Below are 27,287 nucleotides of genomic sequence, written 5' to 3'. Positions count from 1 at the left end.
GTTCCCATTATGGTTAAACTCATCTCTCTGCTTATTGTGATGGATAAATCGTCTGCCGTCCCTCGGGCAGCTCCCCACCGAGCCCGACAACAGGCGGACACATGACTGGCAGCCGTTATTATCACCGGGCCTCGTGCAGCTGGCTTCCTCCAGATTTCAACGTCTCTGCTGCCGTCACACATGCCTCAGCTGTCCTGGCTGCTGGCTGACGTATGGAAGCAGAACATGGAAACAAAAACCTCTGGGAGACAGTTTGAAGCTGCAGATGAGACGACGTTAACCTTTACGAAGGTAAATTATGCAGATGTAACCCCGGTCAGCTGCCCCCTCTTTGTGGAGGCATCCCAGCAGACTGAGGTTGATGTGCTCGTGATGGATGGATCTACTTCAGGCTCCCACAGGTTCGGATGACATACAAATCTCTAATAACATCTAAATATCACCACATCCAGGCAGGTGCAAATTACTTTCACACTCTGGACATGTAAGCTGCACAAAAACCCAGAAACACAAACTGTGTTAGTCGGCTGTGTGTGTTTTAATGACACGTTCACTGATGCTGGTAAGTAATTGAAAGAGCACATGACTGTGAGAGTCCTGATCCTCGGGGGCGGTAACAATTCTCAAGGGAGGAAAATAACGTTCTTTTATTAATCATTGATTAAAGGTGAACTCAGAAAGTAGACGTCTATAAAGCTTTAAGACACATATGACCTTTAATGCACATGTTTTATTAAGAAGGAATAAAGAACCACTCAGAACAACAGTCTGGGATCAGGTCAGAAATAAATCAATTCTCAATAAACTGAATAAACCCCTTGACTCTAACAGAGTTAGTGAACAGATAAAACCATAAAACAGGAAACATTTCCACTGCTCCGCTCCATGTCTGTTTTATCAGAATCTCGTCCCGGTGACTCCCCGTCCATCACCGCTGATCCGGTTTGTTCTCTCTTTCCTGTTTGAAGCTTCCTGAGAATTAACGTGTGCAGATGTGAAACAGATAAGAAGAAAACAAAGTGTGTCACTGAGACCTAATTGATATTTCCTGAGATCAGGAGGAAGCAGATCTATGTGTGTTTACTTCTGAGGTAAGACTTCCTTCCTTTGAGCGACACCTTCCATCTGAACGTCTTTCATCAAAAACAATGTATTTATTGTGTGTTTTACAGCTACTGCTTCATCGTCATATAGCTGAATTTATTCTGACATGGCTATGATTTAGTTCTGAATGTGGACGCAGACTCAGAAACAAGGTAAATAGGTCCAATAAGAAAAGGTTTAAACAACGGTTCACTGTCTGTGACGTGAGTGAAAAGGTACAAAGACACAACAGCTACAGAGACGTGATCCTCGTCCAACAAACCCACGAGTCCTTGGACCAGGATGCTGCTCTGACTCTTTATGCAAACACACACTTGCAGGATGTGAATATGCCTGAAAATGCTGAGCGTGTCGGATTAAAGGGTCTGTTGAGTTGCAGGGCCGCGCATCAACTCTCACAGGATGAGCCCCCCCACCCCCCAGCTCCCCACCCCTGATGCCCGCGGGTATATAAAAGCACCCGACCCATCACAGAGCACCGCACTCCTAACGAGCGCAGAGGTCGTCCCCGGAGCTGAGGAGGCAACGCGGCGGACAGCAGGATCAAAAGCTTCCAGGACGAAGACAAATATCCAGCGAGGCAGCGTTTGGAGCAGAGATGAGACGCAGGAGACGTGAGACCTGAGGAGACTCTTTACTCAGAGAAACCCTCTTCTGTATTCAGATCACATGGAGCTGGAGCTCAGAGCTGATGAAGCCGAGGCTGGCACGACACCAGAGCGCACTTCAAAGCTGACACAGCGGCGTTTTGTCGTATCCTGAGTGGAACAGACGTTTCACATCCCAGCAAGGTTACGAGTGTCAGCGTGAGCCTGTGAAGTGTGTTAAACAGCTAATTCCCTGTTTGTTCGCTGCTTTCACTGGTTCCTCAGGAGCAGGACGAAGGTCGGCAGGGAGACGAGTGTTTGGAGCAGACGAGGAGAAACAAAGTCACAGAAAATCATCGTGTCGGTAAAGTTTAACGATCGAGGACGAGACGAGCGATGACAAGGTCACCGTGTGAGAGGATTTATTAGGAAAGAACATGGTTGGTGTTTTAATTAACTCGTGAAATTAAACCTGATGGAGACATGGAGTTTACCTGCAGGGACAAACTGAGGTGAAGACGAGGACACGACTGAGGCCGATTCTGATACCAGGGAGAAGACATTTCCAATACTGACCGATATATTTAACTAAAAAGAAAATGATCTACGATTCCTAAGATGTCGTTTCAAACTCTTATGATAAAGAAATCTATAAACTAATAGAATAGATAGAAAGAAAAACACTAATAGAACCAAATATAAAGAACTGGAATTAAGAAAATAAACAGTTTTTAACGTAGAATTTAAAAACGAGTGCATCATTTATTCTGCAAACTAAACATTTAGCTCTCAGCAGATATAAACTTAGAAACTGATTCTATCTTTCATGGCTTTGTTTCATGTGCAGACTTCTGAGAGAAATGGAAAAAGACTGAAGGACAAAATAAGTTCTTCTTGAGTTTAGTCAAACATCAAGTCTCCAAATGTTGCACAAAGTTCCAGAAAATCAGCAACAACAAATTAAAACCTGTTTCCATCCAATACTGCTGGATTCTGGTCTTATGAATATTTCTTGAACAAGATGAATTAGTGGCAGTAACTGTGTTTGTCCTGCAGTCGGCAGTGAATGAAGAGATTAAACTAAATGTCAGTCGAACTCGTCTCCACCGAGACCCAACAGTCTTACATTAAATGAAACTGCACCAAGTTACACACACTCAAAAATATCAGTTCTGTAAATATCCTCTATATTTATTTTCAACAGGATCCATTAATTATTCTCTGGGAAATTGGTTAAGAAAATGTTCCATCTCACAATTTAGGTCGAGAAAGTGATAGATTTAGATTTTCCCTTTATTTAATTAGTCAATAAAATTATAGAAACAAATCATTATTAGAAACAAATCAGCTAATTTTAAAGTAAATACAAACATGTTGGATATCGAATATGTTTTATCGTTTGTGTTTGTGTATGAGAACCAGTAGCACACACACAGGATTTAACAGGTCAGGACCCTGATGGAGGCAAAACTGCATCTTTATTATTTATCTTGGAAAAATCCACCTTTTCGTTTCCTGAGGTCAAATTCAAACTTTTCAGGATCCCAGGGAAGAGGAATGATTTTATTTTGAAAAGGTCCAGTCGCCGTCATAAACCCTCATAAGACAGAAAATACAACGGTTCAGCAAATTAACAATTTGTTATTATTTACATTTGTTATCTTTGGTGGATTCACTTTTTCATTCACACTTTTGTAAACAATTGTAAATATAACTTTTTAAGTGAATCATTAAATATCAAGAGAAAACTGATTTACAGAACCCTCATGTTACAGGGTCAGTTACTTTAATACAAACTGTCAATTCTATCATCTTTAAATTGTTTATTTTAAATTCTAATGTCAGTTTTTGTCTCCAGGATAATAAAAAAAAAAAAATGTATATATCTGATAAACGAAAGCAGAAAATGTTGAGGTGTTTAATCTCACACAAGAAAAACCAAACCAATCAATCAGGACACGAACAGAAAAAGCAAAGAAGTGTTTCTCCAGCGGCGTCTCAGCGATAGATGCACATGCTGGTGCTCTGGTACAGGTACATGTAGGCGTCACAGAACAGACGCTTGGCCACGCCCTTCATGTCTCGAGGCACCTGCCTGGCGAGCTCGGTCGGAGACATTTCCAGGTAAGTGCCGACCTCCGGGCAGGCGCGCACCTCGGGGATGTTGTAGCCGTCTGTCTCTCCTGAACACAAGCCAACAACTCAGCCACGGAGGATTCATGTGAGGGACGCACGTGATGACAAAGCAGAGCGCTCACCTTCTCTGTCCGCCATGCTGTCGAAGAAGATCCAGTCCTCGGAGTGTGGCCCGTGTTTGATGAAGGACACGTAGTGGCTGGTCTCGATGCAGAGCACGGCGAACAGCTCCAGCTTGTCTCTGGCCAGAGCCTGAGGGGGCAGGCGACCCAGGTAACCTTTGGGGATGTCCAGAAGCGACGGCTGATGGGACTGCCGCTGAGGATGACAGTGCACCTGAGGAGAAAGACAAACTGTGAGGGAAACAGCTGTCGGCCATCCATCCATTTTCAGGTTGAGGTGCCAGCATCATGTTCCAGCTCAACCTGCAGCTCCATCATTAGTCCTTTCCAGGCCTGATGGGTTAATAATACTTGCTTTTCCTTCCTGTGTTGCAGCTCTGAGCTGCAGCGAGAACAGGTGAAGTGTTGTTGCACCTGATGTCAGTTTAAACCTTCTCTACACAACAAGACCTTTATCAGGACAAACACAAGAGGAATTCACACTGATTGTTTTGTGCGATGACACAAACCTGAGACGAGCACGTCCTGCAGAAAACTTTAAATCCCGTCTGACTGAAAACAGGATCTTTAAAACAGTCGGTGCACTGAACCTCAGCCACGGTTCCACATAGCATGCACTGCAGAGAACCTGAAACACACACACACACACACACACACCATGTGTTGTAACCTGAGTCTGTCCCTGTAAGTCTGTGTGTGCTGAGCATGTGAGTGTGTGTGTGTGTGTGTGTGTGCGTTCACCTTCAGAGAGCAGGTCAGTGATGTCCAGCTCCAGAGAGGGAATGATTTTTTCAAACATCTTGAATTTCTTTCCAAATCGAGGCATCTGGAGGATGAGGCAGGACGGAACCTGCAGTCACACAACCACAGAAGAGACGGTGACACACAAACACAAACACACAAACGTGAACACACTCCAGGAGACCAGCGGTGCAACAGAGACGCCTGCTGGACAAACACAACTTTACAGGCGAAGCATCACCAGAGTGGTCCCACACAGATTTACATCAGCTGTGATCACTCACATGTGCTGAGGAAACATGAGTTTTCTACAGAACCACGACATGACTAACTGATTCCTTAGACTTTAAGAAGCAGCTGATTAAATGAATCAGCTGATAAAAAACATTAGTTGTCAAGTGTCTAATTCATAAACTAATGAATAACTGTAAATCAATAAATGAATAGAATAAATAAACCTGAAAAATGATGCCTGTGGCCACTTGGTGTTGCCGTCGTGGAGGAATGAAAATAATCAAAAAGCATCACTGCAACTTATGATATGAATGTATGACAAGACATCAGTGTGTCCTCCGTATTTCACCTCGGCCAGTTTGAGTCCTGCGCTGTGGAAGGAATGTTCCAGCAGCTGCTGAACTGTCGGCAGCACCAGGCTGTGGTTCTGGTCCAGAAAGATCTGATAACAGTAACTCTCCTGCACTTCACCGCCCGCCGAGCTGAAGGAGAGAGGACGAGGAATCAGAGTCCGGACAAGTCAACACAGTGAGGCCACAACAAGTGTGTGACGGAGGTGTTGTGACCGTACAGTTTGAGTAGAGGCTCCAGGGAGAGAATATTGTGCATGATGACGATGAGGAACTCCTCTGGATCTGAAACACAACATCAACAGTCACTTTAAACCAAAAACCACGAGTCATGTTCTGCAGGTTCCACCAACCCTTCTCATCCGTGGTGAAGGAGCCACTGTAGCCGTGTTTCTGCAGCTGCTGCCGGAGCTTCATGATGTGCTGCCCTTCCACGAAGCCCTTACTGCAAAAACACAGACGACAGAACACCAGCGTCTTCATCATTACATAGAAAAGCTTCATCTTAAGTGGATGGTGTCAGTGAGTGTCACTAGCAACTGGAAATACTGCTGCTCCCGTTTTAGTTTGAAAACTGCAGAGCTGTGATGTAGTCGCATTCTCTTCCTGATTGGTTCTTATCAGCTATAAATTCAAATTGTTGCTTTTTGAATTTCAGATCCGTGCTCTTATTTCTAACCATCGCTGTTCTTAGCATTTTCTGTAACTAAGCAACCAACGGCAGAGAAGGGAATCTACTTCCTGTTTACACTGACACACACATGCCCAGTTCACCAATGCACCTAACTAACACACCCATAGCTGCTCAAATGGGTGCAAGGGCATTTATTATTGAAACAACATGTTGTAGTAAAGACACATCACACTTGCGTGAGGCCCCTGGTCTTTTAGGTACAATGGTCCCACCTGCGGAGCGGGTTGACGATGTCCCGGAGCAGTGTTTTCTGAATGGGGGCGTCCTGAGGTGCAGTTGATTTAAACAACATTGAGTCCAGCACAGAGGAGCAGGAGAACAGACTGAAAACACACAAGAGAAGACGGAGGTTTGATGCCTCAGGAAAACAAGACGCTGAGTTTTGATTTGGTTTCCTGCTCTGAAAGCAGCCATGTTTGATTCACTGCTGTATGTTTTCAATATAGACCTGCAGAGGTCAGAAACACAGGGTTATCAAGACTTTGTAGCTGATGGAAAAACATGAAATATTAACTATTCAAATTTTCAGCTTTGCAGTTTTGGACTCTTCAAAAGAAATTAACAGCTGTCTGGAAAGTAGGAAATGATTCTAAAACCAGCTCATATACTTATTATATATAGATATATATATATAAATAAATAAGTGATAAACGTCCCTGTGATTTGTAGAGTTAATGAGATGAAACCTGTTCATAATGTCTCTGACCTGAAGAGGGCAGCGTCCATGTAGCAGGAGTTGCAGTGGCCTTGGATCCCTTTCATTTGTCCAATCAGAATCTCGTTCACCTGCTCAGTGCTGATTGGAGGAACCGTCTCCAGCTTCACTGAACTGAGCTCCAACTCGCCAACGCTCTCTGATGCACACGCACACACAAGTTATTAGTTATTAGTTAATAATTAGTGAGTTAATTCTCTTTCAGTCATGCAATGTTAGAATCAGTTGCTACAGATATTTTCTCCAACTCCAACTCTAACACGTGACGGACGTGAAACTAGAAGAACACATATCTCAGGATGAAGAAGAGGAGCCGTACACGTAGAAGACGAAGAAGACAACTTGGAAAGAATCTCCTGCTGCTTCTTCATATGTGAAAAAAAAAACTTAAAAATGTCCGGACCCAATGTTTCCAGAGTTCATGTCTGAAAACAGTATTTGAAGCTAGTTGATCAAATCCTCTTCTAACCTGTGTCATCCTGTTTTAGCATCTTCTTGCTGCGATTGGCTGAATTGCTCTGGAAGCGCGAGTCGGGACGGCAGGAGATCAGCTTCACGAACAGCGCCCTCTTGGGAGGACACGTGAAGTGACGCTTGTTCTTAAAGGTGCCATCACTCACTCCTCTGTCTTCCTCCTGCAGACACAAACACACACTGATGTGAGTGACAAGAGTCAGGCAAGGTGAAAGAAGGACAACTAAAACATACACAACTCAAAAAACCTTCTAACATCCAAACCTAAGCTGCTGTTACCGCTGCACATGGAGCCTGTTGAGCAATCACCCAATTTCCATTTCACAATTAACACTATAAACACATGTAAATTGAAAAATTGCTAATCTGATTAAAGAGTAAGCTGTATGATTTGTAAATATTAAACATTATGTCATGGTCCAATCATGATCACGCATGTAGTAGAAGTTTGATCAGCTCCACATAGTTAATAACTCAGATTGCAGACACACACTCAAATAGAAGTATGAATTAAAACATGGCTGAGAAATCAAGGTCTGAATTGAACCTGTGATTTGGAGAATCGTCACATCCCGAATCTAAACCTAATAAATATCCGTAAAGATTTAAAATGAGTTCCAGAATTTCATGTTTCACAAAGCACGAGTTCAAACCATGTTTCCTGAAACTTTGTATATTATTTGAATTAAAAACCGTGGTCCTTCTTTATTTCTGGATCTGTCAGTGTAAATGTTACCAGCTCCAGTCCGGCCATGATTTGCTGTTTATCAGTCAAAAGGCCGATCCAGCGGATGATTCCGTATGAATTTCCTTTAGCCAGCGTCACCTCCACCACAGAGTTCACAGTCAGACTCAGGTACAGATCATCCTTGTTCTGTTCAACCAGCGGCGCGTCGACGTCCATCCCCTCTGCCTCTGCAGTGAAGATTTGGATCAGATTCATCGCACACATGAGAAACAGCCTCATTACTCATCATGTGAATATTTGTTCAGACCTGCAGGGACCTCTCCCTTCATCACACAATCCAGTGGAACTTTCACTTCTCCTCCCGTCTTCCCATTTTCATCCATGTCCTGGAAACATGGACACAGACAAATTACAAATGTGTTTCAAACCGATAACTTAAAAGGACTGAAGGAGGAGCAGGAGCAAACTAAGACAACAACGTGTCTCCAGACAGAAACATGGAGAAAAATAGATCATCTCAAACAGAGACTCATATGAAGAAGATAAACATGAGAAGATGTTCCGTCTCAACACTGGAACAAAGGGCATCAAGCTGTTGGTAACTGTCGTATGTCGATGTCACAAAATGCTGTGAAAACTCCAACAGGACGTTAGAATGAGATAAAGACGTAAGGTTCTGTAGTATTGGCATCATCTTGTTAACTAACTAACTAACTAACTGCAGAGGTAAAAACCAGTAAAACACAAAGGTCCCACATTATGAGAAAGTAGTCTGCATGGCTGGTTATTCCCCAGAGGAGCTTGCAACAAGGAACCTTTTTTATTTTCAAATTTTAATATTAGTGCCAATAAAGTAAAAGAAAAACTGAAACATTACTAACTGTGGAGATCCGAACAAAATGGTTTCCCTTCGTTTCCAGCACGTCCACCACCATCCCATGACCAGTTTTATTACTGGTGTAGTACGTGACTCTGTCCCCTGAGGACAGCTCCTCTGTCCGGGGCTGTGGCTCAGGGCCGGAGGGCGACAGGGAGCTGGGGACCAAAGGTCTGACTCTGGAGAACGGGACAAAAACGCCACAATCTTTTGCACATGAGAACAAGGTTTCACGCTGGTGGGACCCATCGGTGTCGCCTTGCCCTCTGTCTGCTCCCTGGTGGTGGAGAGGAGCAAAGCAGAAGCAGTGTCGGTTACAGTGTAATTTTAAAATCGTTTTTTCTGACATTTTACGAGGAAGAGTTCTGGAAAATATCCAGAGCAAAATGTGCAGAATTCAGTACATGTCTGAAAGCAGCTTCAGAGATGCTCGGACAAATATCAGTAAGGGAAAACAAGAACATGTGCTGCCTCACCTGTAGTTCAATCCCAAAGAAAGTTGCTGATAAAGGATTTTTAGATTTTGTGAGTCTTCCGATGTAGCGGATGCTGCCCCTCAGCTCCTCTTCTCCTGCCTGCACGATCACTGCAGTGCCCAACGTGAGTCCGAGTGCTGTTGGGAGAGCAGCTCCCTCCCTGAACCACTTCAGCCGCTCGGCATCATCCGGCAGGGCCAGCAGCAGCTCGGCACTCTTCACCGGCAGAGCCGACAAGTATTTCCTGTCTATGTCATAATCTAAGCACGAAGATCTACTGAAGAGGAAGACCGGCAACTTAGAAGAAGAGCTATGTCTTTTGTAACTGTGTTCAGAGATGTAACATATGTCGCCAGGATTGATGTGTGAGTAATATTCAGGTTTTTCTGTTATGATAAAGTAATGGTTGGCTGGTGATGTCATGCTGCTGAGGCCCGGAGGTATAACAGGGTGTCAGGGTCCTGTAACGACACAAACACACATTTCTTCTTTAATGAGGATGTCAACACATTCCCTCCCCTCAAACATAACAACAAATGACCTTATCCTAACGGCTCAGTAACACCCCAGCCAAGAAAAACTTTGCCCTGACCTAATTAACTTAATCTAAACTAAACCTAGACTAAACCTAACCTTGACCTAAACCTCAAGCTATCCTTAACCTAAATCTTACCCAAAGCTTAGGTTAGGTTATCTTTATTGTCAAGGGGAAATGTGTTGTGCAGCAAAGAAACAGAAAACACAAAATCAACAACATCCACAATAATGGTTTGATCACCAGATTGAGGATCCAAAGCCAGAAACAGTACAGACGGTTAAAACAGATTCAATAAAGCTTCTATAGAAGAGAGTCATAACCTAAACTCAAACCTAACTTAACCCAACCTTGACCTTAACCTTAAAACTTGTCTTCACCTTAAAATGAAACGCTTCACACAATGGGGACTTGATTTTGTCCTCATTATGTGACTGTGTAAACCTAGAGTCATAACCTAAACTTAACCTAAACCAAACCTAACCTTAACCTAAACCAAACCTAACCTTAACCTAAACCGAACCTAACCCAAACTTAACCCAACCTTGACCTAAACCTCAAGCTAACCTTAAAACTAGTCTTCACCTTAAAATGAAACAACAGACTTAACCTAATCTTAACCCAAACTTAACCCAAATTTAACCCAAACTTAACCTAAACCAGAATTTAATTTTAAGGTGAAGACACGTTTCAAGTTTAAGGCCGAGGTTGGGTTAAGTTTGGATCAGGTTTAAGTTTAGGTTAAGTGTAGTTTATATCTCTCAGGTTTACACACTCACATAATGGGAACTTGATTTTGTCCCCATTAAGTGACTGTGTAAACCGGCACCACTCACTCACTCGCACACACACACGACTCACTAGCCACACACATCTCACACACACACGCACACACACACGCACACACACACACACACACACACACGTTCCACAACAGACCACAGCGACACGTTGAATCTAAAGTAAATGGAGCAAACGGTGCTGAGTGAGAAACGAGGTGAACGTTACCTTCACTGGTTCAGTTTGTTTGTAAGTTTCTTTTTCTGGTTCGAGTCCCGGATCAGTTTCACTTTCACTTCCTCATCTCTGTCCAGCTCAGCTCGCTCTTCATGCCTGGGGAATCCCAGTGAAGTCACGGTGTGTGGGGGGGGGGTGCAGAGCAGCCAGATGTTCCTCTAACACAGATGTGTTGTCATCTTGTTCAGAAGGAGCAGTTTGTCAGAACAGCTGATTTCTGCTGCACGTCCTGGTTCAAAGAGGAGGGTTTAAACCCTCAAGCCGGTCTGACAGGCTTACACTGGTTTTTTACGGTGGCCGACAGAGCTCAACGCACTGCGAAGTAAGAACACAACTGCAAACAGAAAAAAACAACTTCATCAACTTAATGAATAAATAGCGGAGAAAAGTCACAAATCATGTAAATACATCAGCTGGGCTCCTGATCAAAGAGCCTGTACAACATGTCAATCATCTGTGCGACTGAGGTTTCATCCTGCGAGACAAAACCGGGGGTTCCACTGCCCTCGCGCTGTTGCTGCTCTCTGATTGGACGGTACAAAGTGCGTCATTAGGAGCAGCCGCGGATTGATGACGTTTCAGTTCCGGCGTAAACATGGAGGAGCGAGAAGCGCTGAAGCGACAGATCGAGCTTCTTCAGGGTGAGTCTGCTTCTGCCAATGTCCGCCACAGATAAATAATATAAAATAAAACATCATCAATCCTCTACGTCCCGCGCCTCTCGCTCCAACTTTACAAACTCTGCGTCAAACTGACTAACTCACCTGGAACTAACCGGCTCGCCATTACCCGCGTTATGTTTAATCTCTGAGAGCCACTGGTGAACTGGTCAGTTGGGGGCTGCTGCACGTTAGCTGCCAGTTGACGAGTTAACGAGTTTAACCTTGGCGGGATCGACGTGTGGTTAACTGGCTTCACTAAACCCAACATTGGTTAAACAGGGAAGTGGGTTTAACCAGGTAACTTTAGCTTTAACTCTGGTTTAACTCTCTTTGCTGGGCAATGTTCATTTATGTCATGGTCCATGTACAATCTAGTCACTGTACATATTCCCACACTCTACATCTTGTTCTTGTTTTACACTTTATATATAAGTATTAAATTCATATTTTCCTATATTTCCTTACACTTAATTATTATTAGTTACTGATGCCTGTTATAGACTATTGTAAATTTCCACATTCTAGGATCCAACTCATCTTACTTATCTTACTTTGGTGAATTACCATGGTAACCTGTGCTGAACCGTCCTCCGTGGTTTGTACTACGAAGCAGGATCTGTGGTTATCGCAGTAACTTCAGGTTTTATTGTGAAACTGGTTCACTTGTTGACCCGCTAACCTGGTTACATTAGTGAAAACAGACCAGTAGTTGTCAATGGCCCAACTACTGACCAATCAGGTCCCTGTGGAAAACCAGACTCATCCATCTACAGGAGCCTGAGAAAAGAGTTTACAGTATATTGTTATTTAATCTCAGCATATTTCTAGATGAGTGTAATGTTCCACTCTGGTTTTCAAACACCACCCAGGCTGAGATGTGTGTAAACTCTGGTTTTACCCGAGTCGATTATCTATGTTCCTAATTCCTGGTTATCAATAATGTGTGAATCATTTTGTGGGATCTGCAGTTTTAGAGTAAAAGCATCAACAGTGTCAGGATTCAATGACAACAAATCCATAAGAGTTATTTTGGATTTATTTAGTTTAATAAACTCAATCTCTGTTTGTAAGAAGCTCTGTTTTTAAAACCAGTTTCAAAAAGCCAAACAATTTGACCCATCTATAAAATATGTATTGCTCTGTATTACTATTCACTTAATTCTAATTATTTTTAACCAACATTTTATCCTTTTTCAATGTGCAAGTGTCTAACAACTAAATAACTCCCATTTTTAAATCCCCAGATCTCATCAATAAACACAAGAGTGTCCATGGTGATGCACCGTTTCCAGCAGCTGAGCAGACGCATCTAGCAGCTCCAACATTCACCAGAGGCAGAGGTCACAGCACATCTGACGTCCATCCTTACAGCTCCAGAGGGAGAACTTTTGCTCCTCAGACTCGAGGAAGTTGGAGAGGAAGACACTCGCTGAGAAACAAGAACCCTGAAACCTCTCTCGGACATCAAGCGGCTGTTACCTCCTCCTCCACTGGGCATCAGTCTGGTTTCCAACCTGAAACTCGCAGCATCCTACTGCCCAGCCACAGCAGAGGAGAAGAAGAAGGAGATGAAACCAAAACTGCACCTTTATTGACAGGCATTGCCCAACAGAAGAAAGAGGCACATGTAAGCAGCACCACAGGGATTAGAGAAGATGCATCGAGGAAACCATCCACAGATGATCTTCATAAAAGTTTGACAGGCACGAGCTCGCAACATGAAACTCAACACAGACAGACTCAAGGATTTCAGCAGAAGACTGAAACCAGGCAAGCTGTTCAAGAAGAGATGGCAGGTGTTTCTTCAGAGGCATCCTCTTCTGTAAAGATCAAAACCCAAGTTCAGATCAAACCTTCCCTGATCAGCAAACCGACTCCAGTAGTTCCTACAACTGATGATGTCATATTACTGCCCCCTGCTGTGTCTGAGGTAGCGAAACAACCTTCCACTCAACTCTCCTCTCAAACCAGCCAGGCCCAAGTCAGCAAGTCTTTTCTAAAAAAGTCCAAGTTCACTTGGGTGAAGAGCCAGACCGCGGCAGGAGTGGAGTCCAGACAAGCTAGTTCTGTTTCCTCATCCCCAGGAAAGGTTGCGTCTGTCTCTCAAGCCTCAGCCTCTAAAGCTTCCAGTGGAAGTTCCCCCTCATCCAGCAAGAGAACCCCTGTCAGGAAGTTACCACGAAAGCTGAGCCCCATCACCATCGCCCAAAGGACCTCCAAGTACAAATGGGTCTCCTCCTCCGCTGGAGCCCAAGCCAAGACATCTCGAAAACCTCTCTCACCAAAAGTCCTGACTCTTCCTCAGAGAGCTTTAGAGAAGGGAGAGGCCACCAAGAGACTCAGATCCCCCTCCACTCCCTCTGCTAAAGTGAAAAGGGCAACCAGCTCCACGCTCAGCAGCCAGTACCGCTGGAAGGCTGGGGGCCAGAGTTCCCCCGGGGCTGCAACTGCAGGGCCAGCAGCAACAGCTCGTCGTAGATCCGCCTTCCACTGGACGGCAGAAAAAAGCAACAGGGGAGTGAAAGGAGGGCTGGTTGTTTCTCCATCTCTACCTCAACGAGCCTCACTCCCCTCCTCCTCCCCTGGTGGTTTCAAACTCCGCAGCAGGATGAAAATCATAAGGAAGTCCCCTAACAGGTAAGTTACTCAAACTCATTTACATTCTCCTTTGAATGTGCTCTGAGACCTCTAAATTATGATCGTTATTATTTTTTACAACTGTCTGTTACCAGAAGGTGGCAGCAAAGTATCGGCTTAGATATTTCACTGACCTTGTTCATGTGAGACTTTGTTTATATGTTGTTTACCTAGATTTTTCTTCACATAACTAGCTCGTTAGTAAACTCTCACTGATCCCACTTGCCCTCTGTGTTGTGACCACAGCGCCGGTGGTTCGGAGAGAGGAAGCAGCCCGTCAGCAGCAAAGTTCTCCCCACGGGGCCGATCACACACCTGGACCCGGACTCCCACAGGAGTTAAGAGGACGCCCTCCAGGGAGCTGGTGTCTTTTGGTAGACACAAGTTGAGGCGACTCTCTCCCACCTCATCAAGGACAAGTAAGGAGCTTAGACACAAACAATAGCAGAACATTTGTTATGCACAGTTTGCCAGTGCAGACTCATTTCTTTCACGAGCTGCCAACCAATAGTTCACAACATCACATAGTTAAGAAGGTCTGTGTCTAACCTGGTTAGTTATTGTTCAACGACAACTCCTCTGGTGCAGCAGCAGAACTTCTGTATTCATCTGTGTAATAGTGCAAACATAGTTTTACACTTATCCACATTGATGCTATTGGTGGTAAATGAATGATAAAGTCAAATTTTCACTTCCATTTTACATCAGTTCCAACATGTTGCTGTCAGTTTAACTTTGTGCATCACATTGTAACACAACAGCGAAACAGTAGCTCTTTCAAAAATAGAGGAGATTTATTTCACTGACATGTTTGAGTGTAATTTACTCTTTTGGACGAAGCGTCTAAGTAATTGGCCGCTCTGCTGTAGCTATTCCAGCTGTGTCCAGTGGAGGGCAGCAGCTCACACCCATGTCTTCCTTGTAGGGGCTTTGTGTTTGTGGCTGTCACGGGAGAGGCGTACACACCGGCTATGAGGGGTTAATTGATTGCCCAATTCAGCCGTGATGGCGAACAAGTGCCGATAGCGGGTAATTTGCAGAGGTGGAGGCAGGCAGCGACACCGCTATCAAGCCCCGGCACCGCTCTCCCTCCAGTAGATAAAAAGGAGCTAATGCATAATTATCCTTTTGCAAATTGGATTGTTTTAACGAACTGTAGAATATAGGCCGAACCTGATTGAAAGCAATCATTGTTTTTACAGCCCCCCCCTCGCTCTCTTCCTCTCTCCACCCCTCCCTCACTCCACTTGCCCCTCCAACTCTCTGGTCATTCTGCGTGTACCCTACACGCCTCATGCCCATCTTGGTGTAATCTCCCATACTCAATGGAGTCAGAAGACATTAGAAAAGCCATCACTATTAACATTAGGCTTTATTTCTTCCTGTGGCTCTGTGTCTATCAGTCTGCTTCTCTTTTTCTGGTGCTTTAACTTCCTCTTCATCATTACTCCCCCGTTTTTTTAATGTCATGTGAACAAACCTGCCGCAGAACACATGCACCTCTAATTAAAGATGTGGATTCAGAATCTGAGAGTCGGGAGAGGTGGAGCAGAGGTGAGCGCAGAGGAAGATGGAGTGTGGAGAGCTGCTCGTAGCCGTCTGTGCCCCTGATAAGAGCTGCTAATAAAGAGCAAATTGAATTACTAATGATGGGAAGCAGAGTCCCTATAGATGAGCCCGTTAAAACCAACCTTATGACCACTAACACATGCATGATAATACACTCGCAAACAATGTTTCTTAATTTCCTCCTCAACGACCGGCTCCAGCCTCCCCTCCTCACGTCGGGGTGGGGAGCGTTTTCCCGAGGTGCTTGGTTATATGTGGTTTAATTTAAAGAGCGCATAAACCTAAGTAAGCAGTTAAAGCTGTAATGAATCAAGAGGAGTGTGCGCATGTATATATCTATATGTGTGTGTGCTTGCGTGCGCCCGGAGACAGCCATGTAGCCCAGATAATCTAATAAAACAGATAAATGTCAGGAACGGACAGAACAGAGGGGAGGATTGCTGAGCCGAGCGGCTTCAGGCCCCATGTGACAGGCTTCCGGAGCGTTTTAGGTCTCTATCTCGCTCTGCTTGCTTTCCTCCCTCACCACCTCTCCTCCACCCTCACTCAGTCCTTCTTCCCTCTGTGGCTGTCTGTTTTTAAGCCCACCACCGTACGTCACCACATTTTGTGCATCATCTCACATTAGGTCGAAGTTGTCTTAGTAAAGTCATGAGAATTTATTTGCTGAAAATACAATAACTTTAAGGAGGTGGCGTATTTTTGTTAATAGCACATCAACACCAGCATCGGCCCTTATCACCACAGAAACTCTCCAACTTGATGTCTTTGGCTTCTACGTGTACGGCTCCTCGAGATATTTGTATTCTTCCAGTTTTACGCCCACTCGCTCGTTGGGGGGGTGGTAGGGAAAGTTTGAGAAAATGTTCCGAGCAACTGACTCGGACATTTACGTTCTCGCGTACAGCCCCTCCGCTAAGTTTCCCTAAAGCAGGTCGAGTCTCTATTCCTGTTTATGCAAATCATAAAACGCAGATTCACACGTACACACACACACTGTGGGTCAGATTGTTGACTTGTTTGTGTTATAGTAGGAGACGCTCTGTGATGGTGGCTCTGCCACCTTTGCTCTCTCAGCATCGTCTTACCAACACGCTGCCCTCATCCACCCTGACACCTCAGAGCCCATTACTACCACAAAAGAATCCCCCCCTCCTCCTCGTTCAGGGATCCTGTTACTGCTCCTGCAGTGATCCCATTTATTTCACCCATAAATCATGTGCTGCTCTGCAACGAGGTCCAGCTCCCGCTGACATGTTCCACTTTCTCCAGTGATCTGCATGTACACTCTGTTGTACAGACAAACACTGGGTTCACTGCAGATACATTTTCATAGAGGTGAAAATAATCCCTTATGGAATGTTGTCTTTCCCGATCAAATTACTGATCATGACTGTACTGAGTGAATATTAATTTGGCATATTATTACCACCTGTTGACTCGTCTTTCTTTTAGGATTCTGTGATTTCTCTTTTTCTATGATCAATGTAAAACATCTTCATCAGTACGTTGCCTTCTATTGGATGGTTGTAGTTTTCTGATTCTGAATGCTAATTTGCCCCTTTTTAAAACTGACTTTAATTTTAAGTAAGTTTATTGCAGCTTCTTTAAAGGTCCAAGAAATGAAAAACCTGAGATATTTGTCACGTGTTAGAAACCTCATCAACAACATCATGTTAAAACGGGCTGAAACGTCATGATTGTCTGACTCTGATTGGTCGAGTCCTTATGAGCTTAGGTTTCTGAAACCTCACGGAAGGTTTTTTGGCCCAATCATTACATTTGATGCTGTGGAAATAGTTTGTGTGAGTCTTACTAGTCCATGAATTACTTTGTCTGTCAGGGCTTCAGGATGTGGTAACCTAATGAGTAAATCCTGTATCCTCCATACAAACTGCAGAGCACCGTCTGTCCTTTCCTGACTCCAGCTTGGCTCAACACACGTTTGTTTATTTTTGTTTGTTTATCTGCATCACTCGCTGGTTCACACTTGCTCCAGTTTCTCCCCCTTTTCCTTCACACTTGTGGCCACTTGTCCTGAGCTCTCCTGCTCTCACTGACTCACACACACACACACACACACACACACACACACACACACACACACACACACACACACACACACACACACACACACACACACACACACACACACACACACACACACACACACACTCTGTTTGTTCAGCTCAGAGCACAGTGATTGTTGCTATGTGCACACTGGAGTCCTCGCTCTGTATCATATGTTTATATGCACATTTTTCTCAGAAGTTTTTATTGGCCAAATGATTTTCATAGTTGTGTGTGTGTGTGATTCTACCATCAGCTGCTTTTCTACATACCGTTCCTTAAATGCCATTCCCCAGTGTTCCCATAGTATTATCAGTTGGACGACACACACATTTGCACCGTGAGGACCTTAACCTAATGCAAATCACACACACACACACACACACACACACACACACACACACACACACACACACACACACACACACACACACACACATTCTGCTCATTCCTCTGCACTTTCTCAGGCTCTCTGTGTCAAACAGGTGGACCTCTTGTCTGTCTGTCTGCCCTGTCTGTGGCTTTCTCTCTCTTCCTTCCTCTTTACATCTGTCACCATCTGACACACACACACACACACTTGTGCTGTGCCCACACACATGCAAACAAATCCTTCCCCTACAATTGCTGTAATGATTTAGGTAACAACAGAAGGAGATGTGCAGAATTATTTTGGTTTTTCGTGTGTGTTTTAGCATTAGGAACCAAAACACAGCTTGAATCAGCAGCGTGCATTAATCTATGTGACTATATATAAACAGGACGTGTATTCGGTTGCACGAATGATTCAGTTTCTGGTGTAAGATGGTGTCTTGTGCAGGGCGTGCTCGTTATAGCTCTCTGCCATGGTGCACGGTAACATTTGGCATTTTGATTAACCTCAGAACCCGGGGAGCCGTGCCATGCCAGTGAACAGGTCCCTGTGCCGACCGCGTGTGTAGCTCCTCCCCTTTCCTCAGGCTCTCATCAAACTGTCAACTGGCCATAATTATAGTTCTAACTCATTTGAGAGGAACATGGACATCTCTGGGTTTCCTGAGGACACAGAGAGAAGTCAAAACGTCTCTGTCTCACTTAGCAGGGTCAGATGACCAATAAGTCAGGTTCAATACGTTTCAACTTGCTCAACAGGTTTAACATTATCTTCAATAGATATCAACTTTATGCCATGCTCTGCAGCTTCCAGTCTTCAAACCACTTGATCAGTGTGTTTTGTACTGAACTCTTCAGATGAGCTCAGTGTGCTGTGTGCTGTCATGGGGGGGGCGACGCTGTGCATCTACTCAGGGGGAATGAGCGGCATGTGTTGAAATGTGTAATCAATACTATTGAGTCCTGAAATGTTAGCCTGAGATGACTGTGACTCCTTTCCCAGTTAAGGAGGTAAATGTTTTCTTGGTATCCAGAGGAGTGGCCCATGTGCCAGGCTGTCTGAATAAATCAGAAACCTAACAGGACCCCGTCAGAGCCTCTACTAATTATTTGAGAACACATGGCAGGCGGGCCAGGAGCCACCTATTGGTAAATGGCTTGGCTCAGGTCGTGGTGGTGCCATCTTTAACTACCCGACTGGGAATCCTGACAATAACGCCAGTGTTTTTATAGGAGAGAGACTATTTCTTTTGACTGTACTTTCTGAATCCGTTTCAAATCCAAAGTCTTCTACAGAGTCGATGCGACTTTGTGACATTACAGTGGTGGTGAGGTTTATGCAGCAGTTGGCTGGAGCTACATGTATGTAATGATTTGCTGTTTCACTTTTTAAAAGTAATTTTATTTTATTTTAAAGGACAATCGTGTTTATAATGTAACCCCACGATTCAACAATGTGCCATTAGATTTGTATAAAACACAAATGATTGTAAACCAGCAGCTACATGAAAGGTAGAACATAATCTGATTTGGAGTAAATGGGCACAAACCTAAAGACTGCACAGTTTAAAAACATGTTTCCAAAGTTATAAATCTACAAAGTTCAACAGTAATGCAACTCAATCTACACAGTTTCTTGTGTGAGTGTGTGTTGTGGTCTTGTTGTGTCACATAAAGCTGTCTGTTCTGGTAACAGGGAGGGGAAAGTCAGGGGCTGTTGGAAGGTCCTCCATAAATCTTCACCTTTTGTCAGCTGGAGAGCAGACTGGTATATCTGCCCAGCCCCTCGACCTGCTGTATGCCCCCGACCCTATGACAGTAACACTATCCCCCTCTAGCCCTGCTCCACATGTCTGCACACACTCATGTGTTACCATAATAATCATTGGGGGTTTTGCCGTTTACGTGGGAAGACGAGCAAAGAGTCTGAGGAGTGCTCGGCATGTTAATTATGTCCCCACACACACACACACACACACACACACACACACACACACGGGCATGGACACATGGTGGAGCAGGGATTGTGTGACTGATGTGGGGGGGACCGGGGGTGGTCACTGGTTGGTCATTATGGACAGAGCAGGTTTATCTGGGCACTGGACATGGCCGTTGACATGGGGAATGGTTTATGACCTCAGGACTTCCAGGTCTGGTTGTTTATTAATTGTACTGTTCATTTAAATCACATACTGTAATCATGTTTTTAATCTATAATGACCAGAAATGAGGAGTAATCTCTGAAAACAGGCAAATTCCAGGTCTTAGACTCATTCTAGCTGTGTAATTAGGGTTCAGGTGAAGTCATCACAGTTTTGGTCACATAGTCAGAGATATAAATGAAATATGCATTGCTGAGTTTGTCTTAGAAGATAAAAGGAGATTTGGGATGATAAAGTTTGAACTTTTTGGAGGAGCTGGTCACAGACAAATGTTTCTCATATTGTTTCAAAGATAAAATCCCATAGTAAACATCAATAAATAGCATATTATCACTACACGCAATGTTGACCCCATATAAAAACATTATGAGGGATTATAAGAGTTAAAGTTTATTTTTTAATTTAATCATTACCTGAAGTGGCATCACGAGACTAATTCTTAACAGTGTTGTTGAGCAGCAGAGATCAGTGCATGGGCAGACACACGTTATTCAGAGGACTGATATCTATGTGTGGAGGTATTCACTGTAGTTTGTGCAGGAACCTTTGATGCAGCAGTGTTCGTCTTTGTGTACGACTGAGTTGAACGAACAGTCCAATACGTTGCTGCGGAAGCTAATCTGCAACCAGCCACTAATGGGATTCTCCATGCCAACAGAAATCCATGACAAATGTTTGAATTTCAGTTGTTGCTGCTGCAGAGGTCACATGACCGCTTACATTTAATATTCATTTAACCAATTAAGCAGATTTTCATAATCCTAACTGCACTAATCCTTCATTTGACCACTGTAACTCTCTAAATGCACAATATCTCAGCTTCATTCTTAATCACATGATCTTTTATAAGGTACTTATAAATTAGTTTGAACTCTTGCTTTCGGTTGCTGTGTGTTGTAAGTGAATGCTCTCGTGAATCCTCAGTACTTTCCATCATTTTCTCTCTGCGCTCTCCCTCTCTCTGCTCTTATATCTGCAGTCACATTCTGTAATTGCTCACCCACACCCTCACACTATTTCTCTACCTCCTCCCTGTCCAGAGGAATTAGCCCCATTCTCCTAATTGATGGCTTGGCTGCAAGTCTCGGTTGGTTAGCGGAGCCAAGCGGAGGCCAGGACCCATATTCCTATGAGATCAGTGAGTTTTGTGTGGTCATGTGAACTGATCATCCCTTCTACAGCAGGTTTTATGACTGTGAGCTGTTGTGTATGTGTTTTTCTGTAATCTCTCCCTTGCGTTCAGTCTCCATCTCAGTTTTTCAATCTTCTACCTTCGCCCTCCCACCTGCTCACGCTGAGGAGAAACCCGAACCCTTATCGTCTGTATGTTTTTTTTTTCTCAGCCTTTCCAACTTTCCATTTCAGTCATACCGGCCTGGACACCCGAACCCCCCCACCCCCCTACCCCCAAGTCTATTTCGGTCTTGTTGAGTTATTCAATGACCCCCTACTATCTCCCCCACTGGTCCCTATTACCCCTTCGCCATCCATCTAAGTACCTCCTGCCCTCTCTCGGTCACCACTTGACCTCTTTGTTCCTCCCAGGGGGAAAGTTACGTTTTTTTCCAACCCCTCGGGCCCCACAGGTATTTGACGGAGCGTCTCCAGCCACAATCGGCATCTGAACTTCTAAGCTCAATGGCTCGACTTTCCCCTGACACCCCTGACCTCCCAGCTTGCGGTCAGAGGGTAGACTTCTTAAGCCCACCATAACCTCCCTACAGGTGTTTCCCAAATTCAGTCATTAGGAATAATGTTGTCTGGGTTGGGAACAAATGTGGGAGAGATTCTTCAGCAGGGACATGATGGACAGGTGTAAAGTGAATTATGGAGCTGCCCTGTAAACCATATCCTCCTCTTCTTCCTCTTGTTACAATATTGGTCTTATTTTTGTTTGCAGCAACATATAACTTTTCTTTTTAAAGATAAATTCATAAATACACTTCATTCATAGACTGACCCTCCCTGATCATTCCTGCACAGACTCTGGCTCCAAATAGATTTAAGATGCCAGTGTTTGTATCCAGGATATTTTGGCTTCATTTCCAGATGGGAAGTGGAAAGAGTTGGAGACATTGTTCATATTTATTCACAGTTTTTAATTTGAACAATCATTACGTCCTGAGTATTTACCAAAGTTGGGTCTTTCCACTTCCTGAGCGATGAAGGATCATTACCTACATTCTTCAAGTTTTGCCTCCAAACAAAGTGGATGATAAAATGGATGAACTTCTATCTTGTTTATAATCTGTCAGATCATCTGTGAGCTTGTGTATTTTCGGAACTCAAAAATTACTTGAATTACAATATACATTTATTGAAACTACGTCAGAATCTGTAAAAAAAAATACAACCCAGCTTATAATGAAGCTTCTATCGGTCCTTTCTCCGTATCATTCATCAGTTTCTCCCTGTATCTCAATCTCACTTAACTCCCCCTCAATTCATCCTCCCACCTCCTCGCCCTCCTCCCATTATCACGCCTCCCATACTCCTCTGTGTTTTCATGGATCCCTCCCTGCTCCCCTCCTGCTCCGCTCAGCCTCGTTGTGTTTCGGTGTTTAATAATGGATGATTGTTTGTCAGTCAGCACGCTGTTGTTAAAGGGTTTTAAGATAACTGCTAATTCCAGCAGGGCTGTATTGATTAGCTGCGCTGGGTGCGGATTGTTTTATAGCCAGAGACGAACGCTGCATCCCCTTCCATCATTCTCTTCCCATGCTCCTTCAGTACCCTCTCCCTTTGTCAGTGGTCTCTCTCTCCCTCTCTCTCTGGTTGAATAATTAATGCTTAACCTATTTAATTAGTGAGATTTGCTCTGAACAGAAGCAGAGTAATTGAGTCCTCAACTCTGTGTGTGGTTGGGGGAAGTGTGTTGCTCTTCTCTGTGACTCGGTGCATCGGTCTCACACACTGAGATTGCAGCATCAGGTGGCTCGCTTCCTACTTCCTCCTTTGCTCTCGGTGTAATCAGCTCGTGTGATTTACAGCAGCACGATGCGACGGTCCTTGACTTGGCATCAGCGGCAATGAAGTGTAACCATTTCGGTATGGCACCTCCAGCGCTGGAAGCGGTGGTTGTGGTCGATGCCAGCAGGGTTGTGGTGGAGGGCAAAGGGGAGTTAGCAGAGATGGAGGGAGCGCTCGTACTATGAGCTGTGGTTGTGATATTAATAACCCTCACTGCACAGGCCAAAACAATGAGGGAGGATTTGTTGGTCGTCTTTGGTGCTGTAATTGAGGCTCAACGCTTTGACTCTGCATCCTGCTCGCATGAACTGAAACCAAATGTTTCACCAGGCTGCCTTGTGGCATTAGGTTTGGCCGTTGTGACTTTGAGACACTGATGTTTTCAGTTCAGCACAGCAACAAGGGAAGATTATTTAAAGTAAATACTTCTGCAGATACTCAATGCATATTTGAAAATTCAAGGGTTTGAATTGCACGTGTCATGTGAGTTGGTGACAAATGCTCCTTAAAATTATCCAATATCAATGGTGACATCTTCAAATGACAGTTTTTTGTTCGTCCAACATCCAAAACCTAAAGTTATTAAATATTCAATGATATAAAACAGAGAAAAAGCAGCATATCCTTACAATCTAGAAACTGGAGACATAAAACCTTGTATTATTCAAGAAGTTCTTCTTTTGAGCTGTTCCATACACTGGGACAAGGCCTCATCGTATCTCATCCAACACGTGGAGTTAGAAATACATACAGTATAGAAATACAGTAATCAAGTAGCTGGCTGGACTTTTCTGAGTTGTCGGCTGTTTGTCCGGCAGCCGGTGCTTATAAGTCTCTGCATCACTGAAGAAAATGAGATAATCAGTGAATTTCATGATTCAGCTGTGTGAGGTCTTGATTATTTGGTCGGTCTGTTGCTAATTTAAAGCCTGACTTTGTGGTTGGTTAGCAGCAGAGGTCTGAGAGTCTGTTGACAGCGTTGCAGGTTTGACTCTGATCCCAGGTCTGATCCCACGTTGGCCGACATGAGACAGAACTGATTGGTCAAACAGGGTCTGGATTCCTTCATGTCTCCTTGGACCAGCAGAGACTTGGCAGGAAAACCCAGAATCGAGATTCATTACTATTAATACTCACCTGAGGGCTGGTCAGGGTGTACAGCCAGGATAAGCACATGCACACACACGCACACATGCATACACATGCGCGTACATGCGTATGAACAGCAGATCTCGCTGCATTCCTGCCAGTGAACTGCAGAGGGGGCTCTGCACATGTTCGCTGCTGGCTCAGCAACCTGAGCAACAGGTGGAGCACTCTGTCTGCTCACTATGTGGCAACAACCTGTCACTTTAACACAACCTTTAAACTGAGGTTTGTTCAGCGTTTACAGATGTGTCGGAGTCTCAACCCACTGTGAACCTCGTCAGGGGGTTTTAGGATTCAGTGGGACATTGTCATGAAGACTATAGACAAGGAACATACAATGTAAATGCTGAATTTTTGCAGTTGGAACTAAAGTGTTCCTGTCATTTTGCGAGATCTGTTTCTCAGTGTTTTTAATGTCCCACCGATTTAGCCTAATTTAAGCCCCCATGTATAATGCCTAGTGATCAGTGTATCCATCCCTCTGCTTACATCTGTAATCATTTCATTTCCAAAGCAGAACTCGAAAAACCTTTTTGAATTTTTTTTATATAAAACTTCCCAATCATCTTAATTGGGTAGTGAACTGTTGCCTTTTGGTATTTTGGGTTTCATTAGTGAAATATTTTTGACTTCAGGTAATTATGATGACACGAAATGATTTGCTCTTTCAAACTCAACAAACTGTTATGAATCCTTCATATTTTAAGATGATTTTAATAAAACCTTTTTGACTGATACAGTTCAGCTTCACTCTTCAACTTGCTGGAGCTGATTCTGACAGTTGAATCTGTGACTCTCACTCAGTTTTCTCACTGGAGATCGAACCCACTCACCAAGCAGATGTTCAGGATGAGGAGTAAAACTCTCTCCTTAACCATCAAACTCACTTTAATCCAGCTGCTGTTGTGAGGTTAAAAATTCTTATTTCCACATGTGAAATCAAATACAAAGTGCAAGTGTCCTCCTCTTCGTCTCGGTGGGCCCCAGTGTATCTGTGGAGGAGGGCAGAGTGACTGTGAGAGAGAGTACAGTATTGATCTGGGGCAGTTCATTTTCTGCTGTCCCTGGTGAGTTGCTCTGGGGGAAATAGCCAGTTTGTCTCCTGTCATTGTAGCTTCACAGTTAAAGAGGAGTAAAAAAAAAAAGAGGTGGGGGAAGAAGAAGAAGAAAGCCCGTTGTCTGACAAGAGCTTCAAAGAGAAACGTCCGGATCAGTCGAGCCTAAAATACTGTGTATGAACAGGATTGATGTGCTGTCCCCTGGAAACGTGTGTGTGAACATGCTCTTGTGTTGTATCTACATGTGGGGCTAATATTGTGTGGGCTTCCCTGAAGAAGGCAGTATTGATCACTTGCCGTTTACTGTCCCCTGCTCCCTTGTGAATTGCTCTGTGGGAAGTGGTTAATTTGTCTCCTGTCCAGGGGGCTTCGGTGTGTGTGTGTGTGTGTGTGTGTGTGTGTGTGTGTGTGTGTGTGTGTGTGTGTGTGTGTGTGTGTGTGTGTGTGTGTGTGTGTGTGTGTGTGTGTGTGTGTGTGTGTGTGTGTGTGTGTGTGTGTGTCCTGTCTTTGGGGGGGCTTATCTGTTAAATACCTCACTCTCTCTGTGGAGACACGCACTGATATCATTGATCGTCTTGTTCGATGACAGTAATGCCGGACTGATTGGCAAATAACCATCATTAACATTTCAAACTCTTAAATGAAAAGTGGTTTAAGATAGTGAGAGAGTAAAAAAGGCACAAGTCAATATTTTCAAGTAATCCTGGTTGATGTTTTGTGCTTTTCCCCATGTGCAGATGCACTTTACACATTTAATCCAGCTTCTGAACATTCCTGAGCTCTAAAGAGCAAAATCTGAGACATTATGCACAAAGACAAACAAAAAGCAAAAGAAACACATACATGTAAATTACAGCATCATATTATATCCCTTAGAAACACATAAAGTCTTTTGTATCAGTACTATACTAGTACCATTGCATTCTACTATAATCAAATTGAAAGGCCAGGTCATGTAGTTACCTTTACTCTAAAGAAACCTTTAGATCAGAATGCTAACCACTCCTGTTTACTGCAGCCGTATAAGTATCATGCTCACATGTGATACTCTATAGCATATCTGCTGTCTTACAGTTTAGCTTGCGTACTGGAGGTTCACGACCTCTGGTTTATTTTGGAGAGGATTACCATGCTTCTATTTCCTCACTTATCTGGTTCACAGCAAGGCTTGTCTTTCACTGCATTCTTGCTTTAATGAGTTTGTACACATTTACAACCAGTTTGGATCCGTGTGTGTTGAATTACTTCACTGATGGGGCTCGTGTGACTGATGCACGGACTCTGACTGAAGGATATTCTTTTGATGTTACAGTTTTGGTCCCTTCTATTTTTATCATTAGTTGTTTTAAGCCCATATTAAAACCTGAACGTCTGAAACAAGATTCGTATTTTTCCATCTCGTTCCAGTTGTTTACATTTGATCTGGTTCTGGTTTCACATTGTAATTTAGGGAGCGCACCAAAGAATTTAGTCTGACATACGCACGTCCTGTCGTCATCACCTACGTGAGCTGTGTCTACTTCAAGTTTGATCTGAACCTTGACCACCTCTTTTGGTCGGACTCGATTTTGGCTCTTTTTTTTTGTCATTGAGTTTGACTTCATGAATGGAGGACTTTCAGGAAGTCATGTTTTTATATATCTTTCTATTATCTCTACTTCACGAATCTTTGATATCATTGTCGGTTACATGATCTACACCCGTCGACAACACAGTAGATGACTAAACTGTATTACTATGCTTTTCTAGTCCTAATGTCCACTCAAAGCACTTCACACTTTAGGTCACATTCACATAACACTTGAGTAACCCATACGGTGATGGGACATCATGGCAAATCAGGCTTCAGTAACATCCTCGATGGATGGACTGGAGCTGGAGATCGAAC

The 27,287-nt window shown here is 43.8% G+C and overlaps 2 protein-coding genes across 3 annotated transcripts in view; one reads left to right on the top strand and one right to left on the bottom strand.

Moving 5' to 3' along the window:
* Positions 1-3,150: 3,150 nt before the first annotated feature.
* Positions 3,151-11,352, bottom strand: cyldl (cylindromatosis (turban tumor syndrome), like). The gene is made up of 15 exons (XM_035176574.2): positions 10,742-11,352; positions 9,199-9,659; positions 8,727-8,999; positions 8,153-8,231; positions 7,894-8,072; positions 7,153-7,318; positions 6,675-6,822; positions 6,181-6,291; positions 5,628-5,719; positions 5,496-5,559; positions 5,274-5,406; positions 4,691-4,799; positions 4,459-4,577; positions 3,950-4,163; positions 3,151-3,874 (listed from the first exon to the last, which is right to left on the bottom strand). The coding sequence occupies exons 2-15, from the start codon at positions 9,619-9,621 to the stop codon at positions 3,690-3,692; spliced, it is 2,295 nt and encodes a 764-aa protein (XP_035032465.2). The 5' UTR covers positions 9,622-9,659; positions 10,742-11,352; the 3' UTR covers positions 3,151-3,689.
* The window catches only part of zc3h3 (zinc finger CCCH-type containing 3), a 52,702-nt gene continuing 36,731 nt past the window's right edge, over positions 11,317-27,287 (top strand). Inside the window, exons 1-4 of one of the 2 annotated variants that reach the window (XM_035176573.2) lie at positions 11,317-11,391; positions 12,657-12,762; positions 12,799-14,049; positions 14,296-14,468. In XM_035176573.2, the coding sequence (XP_035032464.1) occupies positions 11,346-11,391; positions 12,657-12,762; positions 12,799-14,049; positions 14,296-14,468 (1,576 nt within the window). In that variant the 5' untranslated portion in view covers positions 11,317-11,345. Of the gene's footprint in view, positions 11,392-12,656; positions 14,050-14,295; positions 14,469-27,287 lie in introns of both variants that reach the window. The other variant, XM_035176572.2, reaches the window with a different exon arrangement.

Source organism: Hippoglossus stenolepis, chromosome 14 (assembly GCF_022539355.2).
Source record: "Hippoglossus stenolepis isolate QCI-W04-F060 chromosome 14, HSTE1.2, whole genome shotgun sequence".
Taxonomy (NCBI): domain Eukaryota; kingdom Metazoa; phylum Chordata; class Actinopteri; order Pleuronectiformes; family Pleuronectidae; genus Hippoglossus; species Hippoglossus stenolepis.
Note: the sequence above shows the minus strand (reverse complement) of the source record. Positions and strands in the feature narration are given on the sequence as shown.

What these genes read in the sequence shown, in the direction of transcription:
- cyldl (XM_035176574.2), bottom strand. Translation starts at nt 9,621, where the DNA reads ATGACATCACCAGCCAACCATTACTTTATCATAACAGAAAAACCTGAA. An exon ending in ATCGTCAACCCGCTCCGCAG is followed by an intron (nt 5,720 to 6,180) that starts GTGGGACCATTG and finishes GTGTTTTTGCAG; the next exon opens with TAAGGGCTTCGTGGAAGGGC. An exon ending in CAGCATGGCGGACAGAGAAG is followed by an intron (nt 3,875 to 3,949) that starts GTGAGCGCTCTG and finishes GCTTGTGTTCAG; the next exon opens with GAGAGACAGACGGCTACAAC.